Source organism: Sturnus vulgaris, chromosome Z (genome assembly GCF_052056855.1).
Source record: "Sturnus vulgaris isolate bStuVul1 chromosome Z, bStuVul1.hap1, whole genome shotgun sequence".
In the NCBI taxonomy this organism is placed as follows: domain Eukaryota; kingdom Metazoa; phylum Chordata; class Aves; order Passeriformes; family Sturnidae; genus Sturnus; species Sturnus vulgaris.
This window is the reverse complement of record NC_142283.1, coordinates 25,292,037-25,314,236: the sequence shown is the minus strand read 5'-3', so window position 1 is coordinate 25,314,236 and position 22,200 is coordinate 25,292,037. Positions and strand designations below refer to the sequence as shown.

Genomic DNA, 22,200 nt, shown 5'->3' with positions numbered 1-22,200 from the left:
GGGCCGGGCCCGCGCCGCGCGCTCCTCGTCCGAGGGGGCAGGGCTAGGCTGCTCTGAAGCTTCTCATTAGCGCGGGGCGGGCGGCGCCTGCGCCCATTGGCTGGCGGGGCGGGGCGGGGCGTTGCGGCCGTTGTTGCTGAGGCGGCGGCGGCGCCGGCGCCCTGCGTGGGGTCAGGTTGGCTGGTGGCCAGGGGAGTGTTCTGCCGCTCCTGCGCGCTTGTACGGCGTCATGGGCCGCTGGGCGTGTTTAGTTTGGAGAAGACTGGGAGGGAATCTCATTAATGCATGCCACTAGCTGAAAGGCGGTCGACAAGAGGATGGTGCTAGACTCTTTTCATTGGTGCCCTGCGGCAGGACGAGGAATAATGGCCGTAAACTAAAACTCAAGAGGTTGTTCCTCAATATGAGAAGAACTTAACTTGCGTTGAGGGTGCAGAGCACCGTACCAGCCTTCCCCTGGAGGTTGTGGAGTCTCCCTGTCTGGAGGCATTCAAACCCATCTTGGACACATTCCTGTGTCACTTGCTGTAGATCCTGCCTTGGTGGGGTGGGTTGGAATAGATCATCTCCAGAGCTCCCTTCCAAGCCTAACACTTCTGTCATTCCATGATTCAGGCTAATGGGTCAGGTACATAACATTCCAAGACTGCCTGTCAGACAGCAGGAGCTGGTTTGGCATCGGAGGTTCCCGGGTGTTTCTGGTAAGCTCAAGGGTGAGCCCAGGACCCATGAATCAAGGCTGAGTGAGACCTAAGGAGAATTCCTGAGTGGCCCAGACTGAGGAATGCGGCAGGGGAATGTGCCACAACAGAAAGCTCATCTTTTCTTTGAGGTGGGGTGAGGGTCAGGATTTCTCTTCCAAAACGTGGGAGGTAGAGCAGGACTCCGTGTGTCTGTCACGATGCAGAAGCTGCTCTCTTTAGCCTTTGCCCTTACACTGCCGTTCCTTCGGGGCGCTGGGTCTCCTGAGGGAGGGCAGTCACGCTGGCAAGCTCTGCTCACATCCAGGTGGATGAAATCCCAGGTCGTTTAGTGCTCGGCTTGAGCTGTCTTCGTGAATCTTCATGATTGTAAAGTAACGTTTCTATTAGGTTTATTTTGGTGTGACACCACAGTCTGAATACAATTTCATTTACTTTATAAAGACAGAATAACAATGACATTTTATAACAGTTATTCTGGATTTCTGTTCGTGTAAATGAGATCTGAATTTGCCTCTCTTTTTGGAAATCAATAAGGATAATGATAAAATGAAAACTAATGGGAAAATATTTAAAGAATAAAAACAATATTAAACATGAGGACAGTATTAAACAGGAGAACATTAAAAGGGCTTTCCACTGATCTCAGGACAAGCTGAGTTCCAGTCCAGCACAAGCTACATTTAGAGCAATCAAATGCAAGCCCATTACCACTTGGGGCATTATAGCTGCTTTTGGAGATTTCTTTTTCATTTCTGTTTTACAGATTGTGACACAACTGGGATCCAAGCAAGTACTTATAAGTTCTTCTCTAGATTTTGAAGAAATTTTCAGGCTTTAAAGAGGTAAGGCATGGCAAGTCTCAGAAGAACTGTTCTTTGCCCCATTGTGGTTCTCGTACAGCTACTGCAGCAGTGAAGAAAAGAAAAAATAGGCAATAAATATTGATCCAGGACAGAAATTAATTGCATGAAGAGTTTCCCATTTGGACAGAGCTGATAGAATTTTTTTTTTCCACCATAAAACTGAAGTTTGCCAGTGGAGAAATCTTAATGCACCATACCCAGTTTTCAAATATATTTTAACCATTCTTTCACTAGACTCTGAGTTTCCTATTCTCTAAACCGATATTCATCAGACAATTAAGTAAATTAAAGCCACCTTTCAAATTTTCCCTCTGTACTTTGATCCCTGTGGTAAAAATGATTGGAAAGGTGATGTTCCTTACTTAAAGAAGAACTTAGGTGTTGTTTTGATGGTTTTTTCCCCCTCTTTTTTTGCCTTTATCTTCTCTCCCCTTCCCTGCGCCCTCTTCCCCCCCAGTCAGTCATGCATCACACCTTGTGGGTAAATACTTCCTTCAGTATACTGATAAAATCACTGTAGCAGTGAGGTCCCTAGAAATCACTCCATGGAGAGCAGGTTAGTGTCCTTCCCTTAGGCTTTTATTCTATCAGCTTAAATCTGATTACTTTCATGGGGTGAGACAGAGTTCATAAATCTCTAGAGATAGGAGCCTCACAGTTGTATTCATGCTGCATTTCATTTACATACAGAGACCTACCAAGCCTGATTATTTTAACCACTTTATCTTCACTTGTTTTCTGCTTAGATAATTTGAGCTGAATATTGATACTAAAGCACTTTACAGAACAACTGCAAAGTTGTATTGATTCATAGGAAACAGTCTATTATTTCTGTTTGCTTTCATTTTCAAATAATACTAAGAGCAATGTGTTCATAAGCAACTGACTAGGGAGACTAGGTATCCAGGATAGGCAATAAGATATCAATTCCTTTTGGCTCTTCCTCAGTCTCTACGAAACCAAAATTGGCTTTAATCTGTGTGATTAAATAAATACATGAGTATTGAATGTATTGCATTGAACAATCTCTTCAATTGTTTCTGTCACCAAAATGGAAATTTATGAAAGATGCAAGGGCCTAGATCATCCCAGGTGCTGTTGATCCTTATAGGCTGTTAGGAAAAGCATGTTCTTAGCTCTGAAAGGAACAGGATATGGTGGCTGTAAGAAAAATTTCTGCCATTCAGTACACAGTGTCTTGCACCACTTCAGATTATTTTTTGATAGCTTTCTTAGGTGATGTGACCCACGCATTTCATTCTCTTCATGTTCAAAATAATTAATTCCGGCTACTTTATTAGGTTCAGTTCTTTCTCCTTACACTGATTGGTATGAAATCTAGAGCAGAGCAATAAGATGATACTCAAAGTTACATTTTATTAGGAAGTTATAGTAATTAAAAAACAAACCCTTACACACAAATACATAAAATCATAAAAAATAACAAGATATGTGAATTCCATTTCCTATTAAAATAAAAGCAAGACATCTGTGGTTGGGCAAAGTGTAAGTGCGTTTTCTGTGAGTGTAAAAACTTATTTAATAAAAAATTTTTATTTAATAAAAAAAACCCAAGAGTCTCATCCCAAAAAGCATATGGTTTTGAAGTGTTTCATTTCATGTAATTCCACAGGCCAGCATCTTCTGCTGAATTATACTGAATACTAGAAATGAGTTTATTATTGAGAAATATATTTGTTATAGTAAAATAATACATGATCACAAAAAATTGCCAGCAGAGTATTAAGTTTCCCAGAGCGATTTGTCATTGTGAATAATTGCACTTAACCTGTAGGATAATACTAGTAGCTAACACTATTTTCTTTGTTATTTCAAAACATTTATAATTTTCTTAACAAAAATCCATTCTATCCCCAACACAAAACATTCACTGAATGCAGATTTAAGATAACACAATATTGGACTTCAATTGTGCAACTTGAATTTCCTCTTTTTACTTATATACGAGAAATGTTAAAAAAATTAAAAATGAATGATCTGTGCAAAATGGGAAGCCTTTAAGTAATAACTGATACCTCATGCAAAAGAGGAAACAATATAAAAAAATTACCATCTAAGAAGCCCTGAGTCAGTAATTTCATTTAAAAGGTGAGGAACATGAGTGCTCCAAGTTCTTTCTATGTATTGGTGTGTATTCAAACCAGTCCAGTATTTACTTAAAACACTTTAAAATCGGCAGTTCATGCAGTTTCTCACATACAGTTCTTCAATGTATTTCATTCCTTTTCAGACTGTATTTAATACTCAATTTCATTTAAGCTGTCAGGGTAGCCTGATGAAAATTGAATTTCTTCCACTTCTGGAATACAAAGAATGAAGAAATACTGTAATTTTATTTTTGTCATACATAAGAATACTTACAGCAAAATTCAATTAGCATGCTGGATGTAAATGGGATTGTCATGTGGTTTTTAAAAAGTGTACAGCCACTTTACTAGTTGAGATTCTGAGGATGATCTCACATCCTATTAGAGAGTAAAGGTTCTGCACTAACCCAGCAGCCTGATATTAAATTCAAATGGGAGCTCAGGGAAGTGTCACCCACCTACAAGCAAGCACCATGAATTTCAGGTGTCTCTTACAAAGTATGTTGAAACTTACCCAAACAAGGTCCTGCCTGGAACAGAATATCATCAATAGCAGTATCACTTCTTATTGACACACCACGGATTGCCTCAAAAATAATCTGTAAAGTAAGACATAAAGTTTCATGAATCCAAATGGTGGAACGACTGAACAAAATTATAGCCATGCAACCTATTGAAGGGATATCCTTTACCCCGTCCTCTGCCCTCTCTTCCCCTCTCCTTTCCTGCCCCTTTCATTTTCCCCTTCCCTTAGACAGATCTCTGGCTTTGCATCATCCCTTCTCCTTGGTGACACCTTAGAAAGATCACCCTACAAGAAGCTGCCATTTCATCACAGCTCAGTGACTGTGTCAAATCTGCACATGGTACAGACAACTGAAGGAAAAGAAATTGCAGGAATGATCTTGAAAAAGCCCTACCACTACTAACAAAACATGATGGCATTTAAATACTTTTAAAAAGAATTTAAATACTTCCAAAAAATTTCAAATTCATAACTATTTTCCTACTTGCAACCTATTCACGGCTTTAATAAATTCCTCCCTAACTTCATTTGTAAAAAATTGCATTATTTCATGTTCTTCAGGTGTCCTTTCAATGCCACCTACATTTTAACATTTTTGTTCGTTTGTTTGTTTGCTTGTTTTTTAAATACAAAACTTGGATTCTAGTACAGAGTTCACTTCAATATTTCAATTTTACTGTTTCTTGCTTGCTTTTCTTACCTGGTAGTTTGTATCACTTTCATATTCTATCAGTCCCCTTAGCCATGAGATGCTTTGTTCCCCTGTCCTCCTCCACAAAGGTATCTCGTCATCATCCCCTTCCTTTCTTAGATAAACACTTAATAATCCAGTCCCAGCTCCATACATATGATAGAAAAATGTCAGGCACTGTTTTCCAGATGTTCCTCTTAGTAATCTCGAAACTAGGTATGCTCTCTGTCCATAAACCATGTTAGATGCCTCTATATACATGTAGTATCCTTAAAAAGATATGCAAGTAAATATTAGCAAAATAGGATACATTCCTAGGAATGTTCATTATGCTCAACATGCTAATTATATTAAAAGAAACCCATGATTGAAACCATTTTGATAAAAATTCATAAACTTCTGCATTTTTAAACTGTAATATTTGAGATATTTTAAACTGTAATATTTGAGATACTCTAATAATTGTTTACTGTAATAATGAGGGGTTTGAATTCATAAAGCCAAGAGATGATCTAGTCTTTCCAACAAGTTTGTAGTATGATTCAGTCTTTAGAGAAAAAGGCAAGTTATTTTATTATGCTGTAATATGAGTTCTAGGTTTTCATTTTTAACTGAATGAACTTTTACACATAGTGAATAGCAAAGTCTTTGAAATGGATTGCACTTGTTGGTACAAATCAATTTAGGAGTTCTCCAATACACGGTGTGAATTATGGACCTACAGCTGTAGATAATCTGCCTTTTCACCCTCTCTCCTGACTGCTGCTTGCCACCAAACTATGACCTGGCTTAGAGGGGGTGTCTTCACTAGGGGTTTGTGCAGAAAACAGGACTCTTGAGTATCACAAGAGACTCTCAAGCATCCACTGGCTGCTGTTGCTGCTCTCAGCATTCTGCCTATCTGATCCTTGGGAACTCCCTCTCCCTCGGAAGGCAATCTCACCCCCAGGACTTGTGGTGACAGACAGGCAGGTAACACCACAAAAAGGGAGCATTGGGATTGCATAAAGAGTTCCTGCATTATCTGAGTTCACTGTCTGGCAGAGGATACATCTCAAAACAGAACAGTTGCTTTTTGCAGCAATTGGGATGTGGGGATGCTCCTCAGTCCTCTGGCACACCTCAGTTTGCTCCAGCTGGTGAGTGATGGAATGAGGGGCATGAATTTGCCTTCCACCAATAAATGGCCTGAATCCTTAAAACTAGGTTATATCTGTTGAAATACATACCCACAGAAAAGAATATAAAGGAAGAATATACTATAGCTGCTCTTACACCAGGAATTGCACTCTGATAGAGATTGATTATTGGAATTCACATTAATGCAGCTGAGACTGCATGTACATCTGAGGGTAAGCTTTAGGCTATGGTTGGTGGTGATTAAGTTTTCTGTGCACTCATGCTAATGTGAGTCCCAGCTGCCTAAATACTTGAACTTGCACTAGTGAGCTTGTGAAGCACATTTTCAAGATAAAGGGCTTGTGGGATCTCTTTTATTCTTCATATTTTCTTTTAAGTTTGAACCCAAAGGTGTTCATGCAGAAGAATCCCAACTACTTGCACAGCTTGCTGCTAAGAGATGAACTAAGATGAATCATTGTCCCAGACGAGGCTTAAAAGGCTCTCAGCTCTAAAGTCAAGCTATCAGCCTCACTTCTCAGACTACTTAATCATCCACATAAACTGAAAATAGGTCTAAAGTCAGTTTCAGGGAATATTCACATAAAATGGGAGTTTGGAAGGAGCTTTTTCCATGGGGGCTGGATAGTCATCCTCTTGTTTTATCTCCTAAGGAAAAGGCTACTTTGGGACATGACAACCAAATTATCCACATTGCCTGCAGATAATTCAGATTAAATGCCATATTCTCAAAACCACTCATGAGTCCCTGCAGAATGTGTTTACTTAATTTGATTAGTAACTTTTCTGAATATACTTTTCTGTATCTGCTGGGTTATCATTTAAATATTTAATTAATATTTTTTATTAACTATCAATCTCTGTTCTAAAAGTTCAATGTGGAATTTAACTCACCTACCCCAGTAGTGTGGTCTCCTCTCGGTCCAGTGTAAGAAGTGGGAGTTGGACCCCTCTTCCTGTGCCAGCTCCCACGACCTCTTTTCTTCTGGGTAAACATACACTCATCTTTTTCAAAAGTGCATTCTCCAGGACTAGGCAGCAACAAATCTGTAAGGAGAGTTTAAAACTTCAAATACATTAGACTGACATATGGAGAGATTACACAAGTAATGTATTGCATTTCCTCACCTGCTGACATCAATTACAGCTACCTGGCAATGCTTACAATAGTCACAAGCTTATACAAGCTACCTTCAAACTGTGATATAAAATGTAATTTAATTTTCCTCGCATCTTTGGGAAAATCTGTGCCTTAGTCTACCTCAGTGAGTAAGATTCACTAGTCCTAGGATTCTTTAAAACAGTTTATTAGTCTTCACAACAGTGCTTTGGACTAGAGGATCTTCTGAGGCCTTTTGCTTTCAATGATTGGATTCAGTGATCTTAAAGGTCTTTTCTAACCTTAGCAATTCTATCATTCTATAACAGGCTCTGTTATAAAATTACCAGTGTAATTTTCACTGTTTTGGCGCCCCAAACAGGTTAATAGGTCCCAGCATGTATAACGTGCCTAATAAATTAGCCTTGTCAAAGACTGGAGTTTCTGTGAACTGAAATCAATGCCACATTTAGCTCTCCTCTGTTCCTTTGGCACCAGATTCTGCAGCCTACAACAGACCACAGAACTACTAGAGTTACTAGAGTTTTTTCATTATTTCAGTTCTATTAGATTGTACAAAAGGTGATATAATTCAGGTGCATGCCAGGAAGCTTCTGTCAAGTAATATGAATTTGTCATTCAGCGGTAAACATTTTGAGCTGCCTCCACCTTTTGAAGAGGAGGAAGCCTTGATATCTCTGGGTCATTTTTCAGGCATTTGTTTTGCTGCCATCAGAGACAAGCCATAGCATGACTATACACCTAGATACCAGTTTTGCACCCTTGGTTCCTTTTCCAATTACTTACAAATTACAGCAAGGCAAAACAGACAACTGTTGGAAATAGTTTAGAAAAATGGCATCTTGTTCTGTACATGTGACTTCTCTCTGTTTTGTAAGCCTGAATGCATGAAACCAATCAAAAGAGGTAATGAAAAAGCTATTAGGACCATTGCAAAGGCATGGCTTTATTCCAAAGAAGAACGGGGTTGTAGATTATGACTGCCTCATGAGAATGTTGTTTTGTTTTTTTTAAATTAGGATACAATCATTGTATTGTTAAACTTCACAAAGCTACAGAAGAGGAAATATGGTGAGTTCAGAGAGCTTAACCTATATATGTCAGAGGGTAAAGTTTTCCTGAAACAATTCAGTTCTTCCCACTGCAGAGGGAGTCTTGAACTGCTCTTTGTCTTTATCAAAGAAGTGCAGCCCAGGTAAGGCTGTGTCTTGGCCGTGCACAACTGTACTTCTTTCTCATCTAAAAAAAAAAAATAATGCTGTGTTTTGAAAAATACTGCTTTGGGGTCCATTCCTGGCTTCTTAAATACTATTTGAAAACGGCTTTTCACTCAGTTCAACTGTGTGTTTATATTAATGCCCTCAAAGGACCATTCACCCATATACAACTGCTCTGGAGTCACTGAAATTTGTTAGGAGTTAGCTGGTACCCCTATAAGCAAAAACTGGTCCTCTCTGGATGCTTGCTACTTTGCAAAAACAGGATTTATGCAGTTCTTATTGGAAAAAAAAGAGAAGAAACCACAACAGGATGAATGCAGATGTAGGATAGGCTTGGAAAATTAAGGTGTATGATTAGCTGTTACTCAAAAGGATAGCAGCTGTTGGATGACAAATACACATGGTCTTACCAGCAGCCTGGCAGCTTCCCAAGCTCAATGAAACATCATCCAGTGCCACAAGTCCACAGTCCCAGAAGCTTTTACACCAGCTGACAAAGACAACCTGTGATACAGGAAGGAAGTTTCAGGTACAAAACTTGACGCTGTTAAGAGTCTGAAATGTTTGTGTTTTTTCCAGATAAACAAATAATTTTGAAATCTACAGAACAGGAATAATGGATCAACTTTGTCTTGGCACATTCTGCCAATGACTCAAATGTCAATTCCAGTGGGGACTAAATGGATGTTTTCAATCAACAGAAAATGTTTTCTCACTTCTGTAGGCAAATTATGTATATCTGTATGTAATCCCTATTTTACTAGAGTATTTGTCTGTGAGAAAACATGACTCACTGAGGTTGTTGTGGTTTTTCTTGCCCAACACCTAATATGAACAGATCAAATATCCTCAGCTATCTTATCCTTAAAACCTGGAGGTTTTAGCCATAGAAAAATAAGTTTGAAAGAGTAATGCAGAGTGATGGGCAAGAGTGGTTGTGGCAAAAAGCAAAGAATAATAGAGATGAACTGATACTACTGCACAAAATGAGATTATTCATAAATGACTCAGTGCCATGATACTGTAGAGCAGGAGACTTGAAATGTTATGCATAATTCACAGTGTTCATCTGAGTTTGCGAAGATTAATAAAAACATCCAAGATCATTGATTTGAGTAAACATTAATTCTGCCATGGAAAATAAAAGTCACAAGTGAGATAATAGAATAAAATAAAATAAAATAAAATAAAATAAAATAAAATAAAATAAAATAAAATAAAATGTAAAAAAACTTAAGACTCTCAGTTGCCCTTCTGCCAAGGTTGACACCGATCTTTTTGAATTACAGAAGACACATTAGGGTTTATTTTGTGAAAACACTGCTGGCGGTTTTCTTGGCCTAACTATTCCAAACCATCTGTCTGAGCACCGGGGTTATGACCACAATTTGGGAGGAGCTTTTCAAAACAATTCCTTTGTGTTGATGTCTATGCTAGTGAATGCAGATGGATTAGTGTCACTTCTAACCATTTAATCTTCTGGGCAGCACCTCAGTTGCATATTTGAGATTAATTGCTGACTGACATGTTTCATGTGGATACAGAAAGGCTTTTGGAAGTTTTTGGAGCATTATTTAGTATGTTCTTTCCTAGTAGGCTTGGTAACACCTTCAATATGGTACCTACATGGTATTTTGCCAGTTTGTTTTGCTATGTAGTATTTGTTAACTCATCTGCTTATAAAACAGCATAACTACACCTAAAACTTTGAAGCATGTATGCATTATGCTTCCAGGGTGGAGCAATTTTTGAAACTCTTCCATTCAGTGCTACCAATCCTGGTTATTATTGATTATCTGTCTTGTAAACTGCTACTGGTATGGAGTTAAGGAGTGCCCCTCCACAGAATGCAAAACTGCTCAGTATACGGTGGCCTAAACCCCACACCTTTTTTTTTCTCCTTCCCACTGTGGAACTGTATCTTAGCCCCAAGGTTTAACAGGACAAAAATTGTTTCATGCTTTGTAATTTCATTGTCAGGACACAGGGCACAGGGCAATCCTTTAAAAACGATAGCATCTCTTGGAAAAAAGCGTAAAATAAGCTAAAATAAGTGTAAAATAAGATATTAACAGCAGGAGAATATAATTCACCAGAATTTTAATAAATGCATTCTGATGAACACTTGTAATGAACTAAAGACATATTATAGCCCTAAACCCATGAATATTCAGAAAACCACACATGTAAGGGTGAAGTCAGTCCTCATTTGTGGAACAACATTTCCACAACTGTGGAGTCATGTTTTAAGCGATGCTTTAGTATTGGCATCATTGGGAGCAGGATTAAGTTCTTTATTCTTAGATTGCTATAATTTGTTCCAGACGAAGTATGTAACTACCCATTGGATCCTGCAGGAAGTCCTCCATTTCAAAAGCATCACAACAATAACTGTGGTCTCTCAAAGGCCATTGAAACAGTAATCTTTGTACAACCAAAGGACTGATCTCATTCAGTAACACTTGTAAACTTGTTCAGCTTTGCCATCTGTAGCTTAAGCTTCACTAATTTTCCACTTGATTTTTGTGGTGCTCAGGGACACACTGCCATGAGCAGACTTCATAATTTCACAGGGATGAAATTACAAAGTCTTCTACTTGGGAGTGCAGAGTTTTCAATACTGGCTATGGCAAATGTACTGAAATTGTTACAGTCCCCTCAATATATTTTGTTGTTAAATTTTTGATTTAGTTTTAGGCAATGGACTAGAACATTTTTATTCACAGGTTAAATTTATTCACTCTTCTTCTGTTTTAACTATCCTTTTTTGTCATAAAGCAAAATATTTGAGCATTTGAACTTTACCTACCAAAATTGTATACACTTGGATTTACTGAACCACTCACTTTCACACTGAGTCAGATCTCTGAATCCTTCCTGCAGTCTTAATAGGACTAATCTCAAGATGGTTTGCATTTGTTCTTGTTTTGAATTAAAATATTTGCTGGTCAGTTTTTCCAAAATAAAATTTTATTACTTTATCTCATGCCTTGGAGAAGAGAATAGGGGATTCTTTGTGCTCAGCTTTTTTCGTCATAGCAGATGAACAACATACTGATTGTTTCAAACTAGGTAACAGATATTCCTGGACTCGCATGCTATTTTGGAGGCAAAATTAAAACATTATCCAATGCAGGCAGTTGTTGCCTGTGTTACTGAGAAATAAAACATATCTCTCATGTCTCTTTTTGTTCCAATAACAAGACACAGCTAGGGCATCAGTTTCCTTCCAAACCATTGCCCCAGCTTATGGAAGCTGGTTTATTTGCCTTGAAGTGATTAATCAATTATCCTGGCCTTCAGTCTCAAGGTATCAATAATCCTTTCTTTGCACTTATCCTGGATGATATGAGGTATGAGCAATGCCAGACAAGACTGGCTGGTTATGGAAGCTTCTGCCAAGACATCGTGTTGGGTTGTGCTGCAGATACTGGGTGAGGTAGAAGGGGCTTCTCATCCTTAGCACTTGGTGACTCTACAAGCGGAATGTGAGTTGAAACTCACGTGCATATGAAGTTAATCTGCTTTTAGAGGAGGAGAAATAGAAGGACATGCAGTAAGGTACCTCCAGAGTAAGGAGGGACTAAAGGGGAAGCTTGCTATAGGAGGTTTGGAGGGAGCTGGACTGAGGAGAAAAGGAGAGAAGATTCCCTCGCATCCCTATATGTTCTGTGTATTTTCTTTCCTCCTTGTTTATCACAGAACATATACATCTTGCGCAGTTAGAGAGCCAGATTGACCAAACAGAAGAAAAACATGAAAACAGCCCAGTCTGGTAATTTAAAAGCAGCCTATGCCTCTGTAGCAAGGTAATTTATCTTATTCCATCCTAATGAATATTCCTAGGTTTAAATGACAGACTGTAAATCTGTAATTCTGTCTGTCACTTAGACACATTTAAAGTTCAATTTCCTAAAGAAGAAAGACTGTTACAGCGGAGTCAGAGGTGGTTTTTTTCTGAGAAACTACTGTTGTAATTTCCTCACAGTGACACAAAACTCAGTATTATGAAATCAAAAAACAATTTGAACACTAGAAACAAAAGTGTGACCTGACATGAAGAAGCAGTCAAGATGTTTTCACAAGACAGGGAGCCTGATTTTTCCGTCAGTTATGCAAACAAACAGCCGTTTAAGCATATTAGCCAAGGACTGACCACACAGGGGATGGGAAAACCATTCTGACTGTCTCACGGCTGTTCAATACAGATGTCTTAAGTGTAGACCAAATTACTCATAAAATATAACTTAATAAAAACTAGATTTTAAGTGGCTTGTATTTCTTTGGTTTAAACAGTCAGAAACTCATTTATCAAGAACTCAAGTAAGCTGTTAAGCCAAAATTTGAATATCTGCAAGCTTCTGTAACTTAAAATAAATTTATTTCAAATGGCACTCGCCAGGCAAGTTCAGTTTCTTACCATGTAACTACAACGAGCTTCTGTGGGAAAAATAACGTAATATGAAAGCGTCTACATAAATAATTGGGTAACATTGGTAATAAGCTTGTGAGAGTTGAAAAGGTTTTGCAAACCTTTCCTATCCAAGGGAAGGAGCAAACAATGAAAAAGAAACATAAAGATAACAGAATAACCTAGTGCCATGTACTGTTTATCCTATATCTCTTCTTGCTGGACTGCACAACCTAGTAGAGAATACTGCCCGCACACAAATATATACAGGACACCAATATTCTCATCTGTCCCCTACCACCCTCCCAGACTTCCACAAATCTACTGCAAGGGCTCTATCCTCATTCCAGTCAGTTTCCTTTCAGTTAAGCATCAGGTATGGAGATATGTAACATTTCATGCAATATATAACCTGGCTTAGCTACCATGAAGATGCAAGCCACTTAGGGTCTTCTTCCTAACCTGAGTAACTTCTTCAGTTTCCAGTATGCTGTTTCCACAAACATGTATCAAGCACCACAGGAACTAAGGTTCACACTTTGCAGCACTATCCTACTGTTTCCAAACTCTGCCAGTCTTATTTTAGACAGGCATTTCTGGTGACTGTTCTTCAAGAAGTTTCTTATTTTAAAGGTAAGAGAAGGAATGACAGAAGGACTGTTCTATAAAACTGAAGCTCATTCCAGCCTCTTTATAGTGCGTACCTTATTGTGGGAAGACTAGTAAAGGTTTTGTTGGAACAGTACCAAAAAGCTGTTTTATTTGACCCAAGTGTGAGTTTTTCAAAGGAGGAGGAGGTGGAGGTGGTGAGGATGAGGATGTCTGTCCTCCTCCAGCTGACACCTGACTGGACAACTGTATTTTTCATACTAGTGACTTGATCACAGTGATCTGGGATTTCATTGCTTAGCCAAGATTAATTTAGTCATTCACCTATGACTTTGGTGGACAAGCAGGAAACATAGATTTCTTGCCAGCAAAGAGAAATAAATGCTAGAATAATTTAACAAATATGCATGACCACAGTGATGATGTGAGAAGAAAGGTCCAAAGACACTCAGATCAAGTACTAGGAAGGCAGCAGGGTGATAATAGATATTTAGTGAAAACAGGACAAGAAACAAAGCAGCATTAAAGCTTTTATATTATGTCTAACCCCAAAAAAGCCGAAGAATTTGCTGAACTGGAGGTCACAACTGAGCCACTGTGTTTACAGGCACTGAGAGGTCTATTTTCCATTAATTTTTAAAATCCTTTTTAAAATGTATTTAAAATATACTATTGGCCTCCACAGCATCTTGCAGCAAAGTTTCTCAGTGTTGTTCTGAGAAAGTCCTCTCTTTCCTTTGTTTTAACACATGTAAATATTCAAATGCAACAATGAGTCACTTGATTTTCCTTTCTCACAATTGCAACTAAAGTTAGTTATGGAGGATGAGTGAAAGCAAACAGTTGAACTCAAGTAACTAGAATGAGGAAAAAACATCAAAAAGGAATAAAAGAATACTTAAGGAATGAAAACTCAAAAATGCAGCCACAGCTACTCTGATGAAAGTAGGATAGACTGTTATGCCAATTACCTTTCCAAGGATTTGATTTTAAACTCTTTGGGAGGTTCAAGCACTACTTTATCACATAACATTGCAAAAGCTTGCATGATGGATAAAGAACACAAGATGTTTGCTTTAAAAAACCTGAGCTTCAGAATGGGAACCCAAATCTAGCAGAAATGAGTAGAATTGATAGAAGCAGACCCAACTGAATTCAAACCTTCATTTTAATCTAGGTATTTGGACTTCATTGTGAAGTTGCATAGAAAAAGTATTTTTCCACACTGGTGTTTACCCACATACACATGCACACACACAAACACATATACAATGTTAAAATGTAGATTCTTGCTTCACATTTCATGTGAGCTTCTCAAGGATGCAAATGAAATGTGAAATTTTCTTTCAGTTATCTCTTACATTTTCCTGACATGTATTGGCATGGAAGATCAATTTCAATCAGTTGAAAATAATTGATATATTACAGATTTACGTTTTCATGCTGTCCTTCCAGAGGTTTATACAATAAAGCATGAAGGATTTAAGTGATTTAAAAAAAAAATAGATTTTTTTTTCATTTCTTTCTTCCACTCTTATTCTTAAGGTACAGTATAAATCAATATACACTATATGTATATAGGATCATAGGTACTCACACCAACTAAGAGAGACAGTGCTGCAAGTAAAAATTAGGAAATCAGGATTTTAAATTCCCCACCTTCTCACTAGCATTATCAGCATATGTATTTGCAGTATAAATAAATAAATAAATAGACAAATAGATAAATAAATAAATAAATTTGCAGTAAATATAAAAATATAAATATAAATATAAATATAAATATAAATATAAATATAAATATAAATATAAATATAAATATAAATATAAATATAAATATAAATCTGTACAAGCACCTATATTTACATATGCATGTATGTAGGTATAGACATTTATGACTTGCTTAGCTGGATCATACCTGCCTTGCCTTTAAAACATTTTATTTTCAAGGTGTCATATTAAAGCCAGCTGGCCAGCTTCACATTTCCTGCTCACAGAACTCAAGCCATCAATTTATGCCAGACTGCAGTTAGCTAATTCGAAAAGAACTTGCAAAAACCATTACAGAAAGCAAGCAATGAAAATCTGCATCTTTTTATTGTCATGGTGCAAACAAATATGCTATCAAAACTAAAATGTATTAGATGGATTTTATATTACTTTCAAAGCTTTGGGAGTAGTATTCATAGTAGAAGAAAGATGAAGCCTGTGAGTAATTGGTTATTTTAGAGCAATTGTTTTCTGGCTGAAAAATCATTTTGACCTTCAGGACACACAACAGTCGCTGACTTGACCGGTTGTTAAGGAATGCCAGGAGACTGTTTACTGTTTCCACAGGGGCTGACCCAATCCAAAAGTCGCTCCTGGTAACCAAAAAGCTGCTCAACCAAACTACTGTGCATGCCTACAACTTCTTACCATCCAAGTCTACATACGATACATCTCAGAAAACAATAAAATAGGCACATCAGTCACTACATCTGTATTGAAAGAAAAGTGGCAGCCCTAATTTATTTTAAGGCCACCTCTCTCCACTGAAAGACTTTTTTTCACTTGCTTATAACATTGCCAAGACACAATGATTTCAGCTTTTTCCATGCTAGGTCCTTGCTACAGCCTTGTTTTGGAAGATTTAATCCAAAACAGTTCCATCATTTCTGAGAACAAGGCTAGGAAAAAGGGTTTATTTTGCCCCTATTAAACAAAAAAATTCTGTGAAAAGCTTGAACACTCCTAGGCTTTGGAGTAGGAACAGAAAAGTGTCAAGAGTCTGATCTTTATGCCAGTTCTATCTTTTCTGTCAAGTCATTAGTTTTTGAGAGACTAAAATTTGTAAGAAATGGGACAAGCAGGGCAAACAGAATGGAACATGAATAATATTACAGAGCAAAAAAAATCAGGTTGTCCAGAGTTGAGAGTAATATGAGGACTGGGGTGGGGGGCAGAGGAGTGGTTTGTTGCCTATGGGACAGGTTAGATAAAATAAAGATGCCTCAGTGAGGATGCAAGAGACCCAAGGACAGGTGGCAGGACAAGAAAGGTCAAGCTGTCATGTTTCTCAGCACTGTCTCCCTCCCGAGCCTGAAGTGTAATCCCTTACTTACTGATTCCCACCAGTCCTTCCTACCAGCCAAAACATGCTCTGTTGCACCTCCACAGCTGCCCTACACTGAAATGAGTGGGTTTTGCCAGCTATTTCACTACATGTTAGGCAGACACATCTTCACAGATAACTAACCTAAGTGTTTACACAGTGTCCCACAGTAATACTTCGTTTCCTTCTGCTGGTTTGGAAAAGAAGAGACAAACAAAATAAAGCATGAGCTTTATATCTTCATATTTATATTTATATCCATATTTTATCTATATATAAATATAAATATAAATATAAATATAAATATAAATATAAATATAAATATAAATAGAAATAGAAATAGAAATAGAAATAGAAATAGAAATAGAAATAGAAATAGAAATAGAAATAGAAATAGAAATAGAAATAGAAATAGAAATATATAGAAATATATAGAAATATATAGAAATATATAGAAATATATAGAAATAGAAAATATTTTTTATATATATATTAATATTTATAAAATAAATAACGAGCAGACAGCCTGTAACAGCTAGGTTTTCACCCTCTGCCTTAAACAGACATGCTTAAACTTTGGCTGTATCTGTCTTTTTTATGCTACCTTCCCATCTGTAAACATACCTTGATGTGCTTTTCCATTCCAGAACTTCACCCATTTTCTCCTGTTTGTCTAAGTAAAACCTCATAAACTGAACCCCCTGCCAAATACATAATTACTTAGATAAGGACTGCCTGAATTATGATTTGCTGAACACACACTGACTTCTGTAAAGTCCAGTAAATCTCACATTTTGTGATATTAGAGGAATGCCTCCTCAACAGAAACATTTTGCAACTTGTTTCCATGGGAAGGAAGACTTTCACAAGACCTGGAGCACCCAGCGAATGTTTTTGAGAATTGCCAGAGGCCAATAAACCGTGCTGCAGAGCATGGTGTTTCTCCCCCTCCTACACATCTTCAGGCTCAGAAACAGCGAGGCAAGATTCTTTACAACTGTTTTGCATATCCTGACTTCTAGGAAAACAAAAATTGTTCTTCACAAATTCATGCTGGAAAAGATTTTCCATGTAAATGTCTGATGCTAAAAAGCCTGCCACCTCCAAGATTTTCAACCAGTTTTAACAGTCATGCTCAGATGTCATCACTACTCATGCAGTTGATTATGCTACATAAGCTACTAAACCTTTCCAGATGTAATAAAGAAATACCCGAACAGGAGCTGGCATAAGTAAATTATAAGCTTGCCATTTTAACTTCTCTGCAAATATCTTGGGATGATACTATGAGAAACTTGTCTAGTATGCACTTGCTGGGCACTAATAAAATTATTTTTTTATTCTCTAACACTTCAAAGGGAATTATAAAGTCTGTTATGTTTTATGGATAAAGTACATAAAGACCCATTGAAACATTAAGGTATCAGGTATCTGACAGAAAACACTACCCAACAATTAAAACTGAAATTTTAAATGTAAATTTGCCTCTCAGCACAGTTAGGCATCTGTTTTTTGGTCACCTTTTATGGTCAGAAACTACTGTTTTTTCAAAAACTAATTTGTAGTGGAAAAATATTTAAGATGTTTGTCTTTAATTTACAAATACTTAGAGTTGTAATACAAGCTTCCACTCATATGTTCATTATATTGTCACACTCTGGTTAACATGTCGTTATCTGTCTGGTTGCCCTCAGACGAGTCACTGATGGAGAAATGTTCACTGTTACAGAAATCAGAGCAACTACAGAAGTAGCACTTACAGAAATCTGAGGAAGAGTCAGTGTTTGTAAAAAGAGTGGAGATGAGGAATTACAATGGCTTAAGGACTTACTCCGAGGTGATATAAAGTACCAGCATGTTATTAACTTGCTGAGATAACATAATGACCTCTCCAATGGGACACTGCAAATTCTCAAGTCCATTGCTCTCATTTACACTGACTTCTGGTTTCATGTTGTAATCCAGCAGCTGACTTTAGAGAAGTAGGATCAGCTCCCAATTTTGACCAGAATTTACCAGTAATTTTTAGATTAATTAAAATCTGTCATCAAGCATGACGATGATATGACTCACACAGGAAAAAAGCAAACAAAACTGAGAGGATGTCAAGCATGCTGAGAAACCAAGACACAACTGGCTTTTGTTAGTGCTCCTCTGGTGAAACCTCTCACTAATTCACTTTGCAGGTATAGCTCACTTAGGATTAATCTCTGTATAACAAAGAACTCTGAAAAGGCAAGGAAAATCTCTCAGAATTCAGCAAATTTTTGAAAATTTGGCTCGTACCTTGCAAGGCATAGGCTTTTTGAAGGAGATTTCAGCTTGAGTCCAAACTCCCTTTGGAGAGTCCAAGACAGACCAGATTTTCTCTTGAACGACATGATTCTCCTCAAAGATATAAACTGCAAGAGTGCCACTCATCTTGAAAAACCCATATAAGGCATAATAAAAACGCAGACAAAACTGCAAGTTTCCTGGCAGGGTCGGGCCATACAGACGTCCAACGTACTCAGGCTGTGATGTAAACTTTGTGTTTGCCAACAAATAATAACCTGCAAGACAGCATAATTATTGTATTTAATATGCTATTAGCACAGCTGATTCGCTATCAGAGCAGCTTGTGTTACTGCATCACACTTGGGTTATAAAAACAGTTCCAACTGGCAAGAAACAGATTATCACACTCTGACAGGAAATAACCTTTTTTTTTTCCAAAAGCATCCTGTCTGCTTCTAGTTAAACTGGCACATGGCTAAGTTACCAGAAATAAGCACTTATCTAATTTATCCTGAAAAATTCCCTGGCCTCACTGGAAAACTGGCCTTTTCAGGGTCACCAGTGTGAGACCAATAAATTGAGGGTGGGGCACAAGGCCCTGCACCACGTATAAAGAGCTGAGACTGTAGTGCATATGATTAATAACCATGAATGCTCTACACAAAGAGATGTCTGAATTTCAGGACTTATTAGCAGTCCTTTCACCATGTGGTTTTACTACACAATATTTCTGTTTTCCCTTAAAAGTGCTAACTATCCTAAGCCTAGAAGAGCTAAAAGACTAATTTTCCTCTCTAAAATCAACCTATTATTACATTTACTTCCATATTTTTGTGGATTCATTCCTCCAGTAATTCCAGAGCAGTATAGTGAAGATACTCTGATTTATGGCCCTGCCTGACTATTCAATAGATGACCTTCCTCCTCTACACATGGAGAAGCACAGGCAGAGTTCCAGAAAAGACCAAGCTGTGAACACTGATTTTTAATAGCAGAGAGTTGCAAGCTAACCATTGTGCCAGTTATATTACTTAACAGAATGAACAATGATACAATACGTTAACCTTTATATAACCTTTTATATAACATTTATATATAGTTTGACTCTTCTTGGAAAAAGCAGTTTTGATTCACCAAATCCGGTAGTGTGATCTCCTGCTCTATACACATTGCGCTTCACTTTCACTCTGCTCCATCCTGGGCCATCTTTGTGATCTTGGTAAAAATTACAGAGATCTTCCTCAAAATTGCAGCCTGCATTGGCAGGATTGAAAGGAGATCCTAAAAGAAAGATGAATATGTTCTGTTAGGATGAGTACAGTGTGGTAAGCACAGGTATTTGATGCAGAAGGATGCCAAAGCCTACTTCGGTTCGTCTTGCTTTTCTTTACAGAAGATAAGCATGTGCAAAGATGTTACATATATATATAGTGTACAGCCATGATGAAATCAAACTATCAAATTTCTTTGCAAGTTGGTCTTATATTCTTATATTATTTGCTGGAGTCAGGAGAAAATCTGCATCATTGTCCCTCTAAAACACAAATAAGCTACAGTATTAGGACCAGATTCTTCCTTCACAAAGACATTCAGACCATTTGTTTTCATCTGCTTCTCCATTCAAAAGATTATTAGGAAAAAATGAGTGTGTCTGTGTGCCTGTGTGCACACTGAATATAAGCATTAAGTGGGTTTTTTTAAGAGCACTTCTTAAAAATCATTTTTTATAGTTATGTGTAATGTGTGTGCAAATGCATGCTGTAAATAGGATAGCAAAATAGCTTTTAGTTCATGTACCACCTCCTGGCTACTTCCCTCTGGAGCTTGTCTTACACAGTGTTAACATTGCAGTGAAGAAAGCTGAACCACTTATAGTAAAGTTGATCAAAAGCAAAGCTAAGACCTCCCCAGCCCTGCTGATGGCTCTCTCTGGACCTGTGGTGTGGAATTCATGAGTCAGGACTTGCTTTAGTCTGAAAAAAAGTGACCCTGCTCTATGGGGCATGCTAGTAAGTAAAACATCTCTGCTTCTTCAAAGGCCTCACCAGTCTCTTATAGAACGTGCCTGGGGAAGGAGGAGCACAACCCAAAGCTATCATGCAAATTTTGGCTTCGCCAGGAGCCCAGACACAGGACATTGTGTACATCGTTCTACAGCAGCATGCAGACCCTTCTGCATGGGGACTCATTCCAGCAGGGGCAGGTACACAGGCAATCAGCTTTAGTAGAAGTAAAATGCTGGCTTTGGAGTGATGCCTGAGGTCTTTTCAGGCTCAGATAGGCCAAACCTAAGCCCTGCCTATGTGTCTTACTCTTCCTACAGCCACGGCCTCCCACCTCTGCTTTCCTAGTTAGAGAAAAGACAGCTGGATCACTACCATGTAGCATTAAATCCATATTCTGATTTATCCTTTGCTGAGCAGATTTAGTACTCTGGTGCCTTTTCCTCCATTTGGCTAACATCAAGACTTTCGTCGAACAAAACTTCCAGAAAAAAAATAAAGAAAAACTTAGTGCTGTTATATATATTGCTATGGCCGAATGCAAGGAGAATTGAGAGATCTTGCTTTTAAATATCTCTACTCAGAATTGAAGATGACAATAATTGATAAGTCTGAGGGATCAAACAGTATATGTTGTATTTCAACAAAGCGTAAGCAAATAATTTACTTTATTTTCTCAAAAAAAACCCCGAAAACAACCACAAAACCAACCTTCAAAATTAAAGTTAGTATGCACAGTTCTAGATTAACCTATCATATTCAGAAAAGATTCTGAACCATTCAGATTAGATCTGAACTTCAACCATTGGGGTAGAAAATGCTATAAAATTTATCCCATTTCTCAACAGATAAAAGTTGTCTGAAAATTAAAATGGAAAAACAGATAAGCAGCTCCAACCTCCTGAAAACTGCAAACATAACTTGAATTTTTGTTGCAAAATAAAGCAAACGCCAAAAAGGTATTAAGGAGATAATGAAACAATGGATTTACTCAGCCAGGAGATGTGGTTTATTAATGATTAATGTATCTGGAATCTACCTCCTTCAGCAGTGATACTTCAGCAGTGGAGGCAGAGTTAGCAGATACTCTGAGATAAAAAGGGGGGAAAAGCAGCCTCTTTTTCATTGCTCACTTTAAAGAATTAGCCAAAAATTCAAACTTATGACCAAAGCAATAGATGGCATCAGTGGGAAACCACTAATCTACTTCTGTCTAGTGTTTAGTTCCACATTAAAACCCCAGCAACCAGCTACTTAAGAGGCTGCATTCACAAATGACAGTCCTTTGTCCCAAATGCCTCTACATCGGAGGCCCCAGGGATTCAGGCAGTGTCTGTTGCTGTGAAAACCTAACAAACACCTGACAGACACGGCACTGCCTGAGATGAGTAATACCTCCTGGAAGAGTGAAGCCAGGGAGGCAAGGCTCATGTT

General features: G+C 37.9%; 1 protein-coding gene across 1 annotated transcript in view; it reads right to left on the bottom strand.

Annotated features, from left to right (window-relative positions):
* Positions 1-2,924: 2,924 nt before the first annotated feature.
* Positions 2,925-22,200, bottom strand: part of MAMDC2 (MAM domain containing 2) — a 55,925-nt gene continuing 36,649 nt past the window's right edge. Inside the window, exons 8-14 of the mRNA XM_088157002.1 lie at positions 19,898-20,044; positions 18,773-19,038; positions 8,783-8,876; positions 6,927-7,079; positions 4,902-5,161; positions 4,190-4,274; positions 2,925-3,887 (exon numbers count right to left, since the gene is read on the bottom strand). Of these exons, the coding sequence (XP_088013128.1) occupies positions 3,826-3,887; positions 4,190-4,274; positions 4,902-5,161; positions 6,927-7,079; positions 8,783-8,876; positions 18,773-19,038; positions 19,898-20,044 (1,067 nt within the window). The 3' untranslated portion in view covers positions 2,925-3,825. The remainder of the gene's footprint in view (positions 3,888-4,189; positions 4,275-4,901; positions 5,162-6,926; positions 7,080-8,782; positions 8,877-18,772; positions 19,039-19,897; positions 20,045-22,200) is intronic.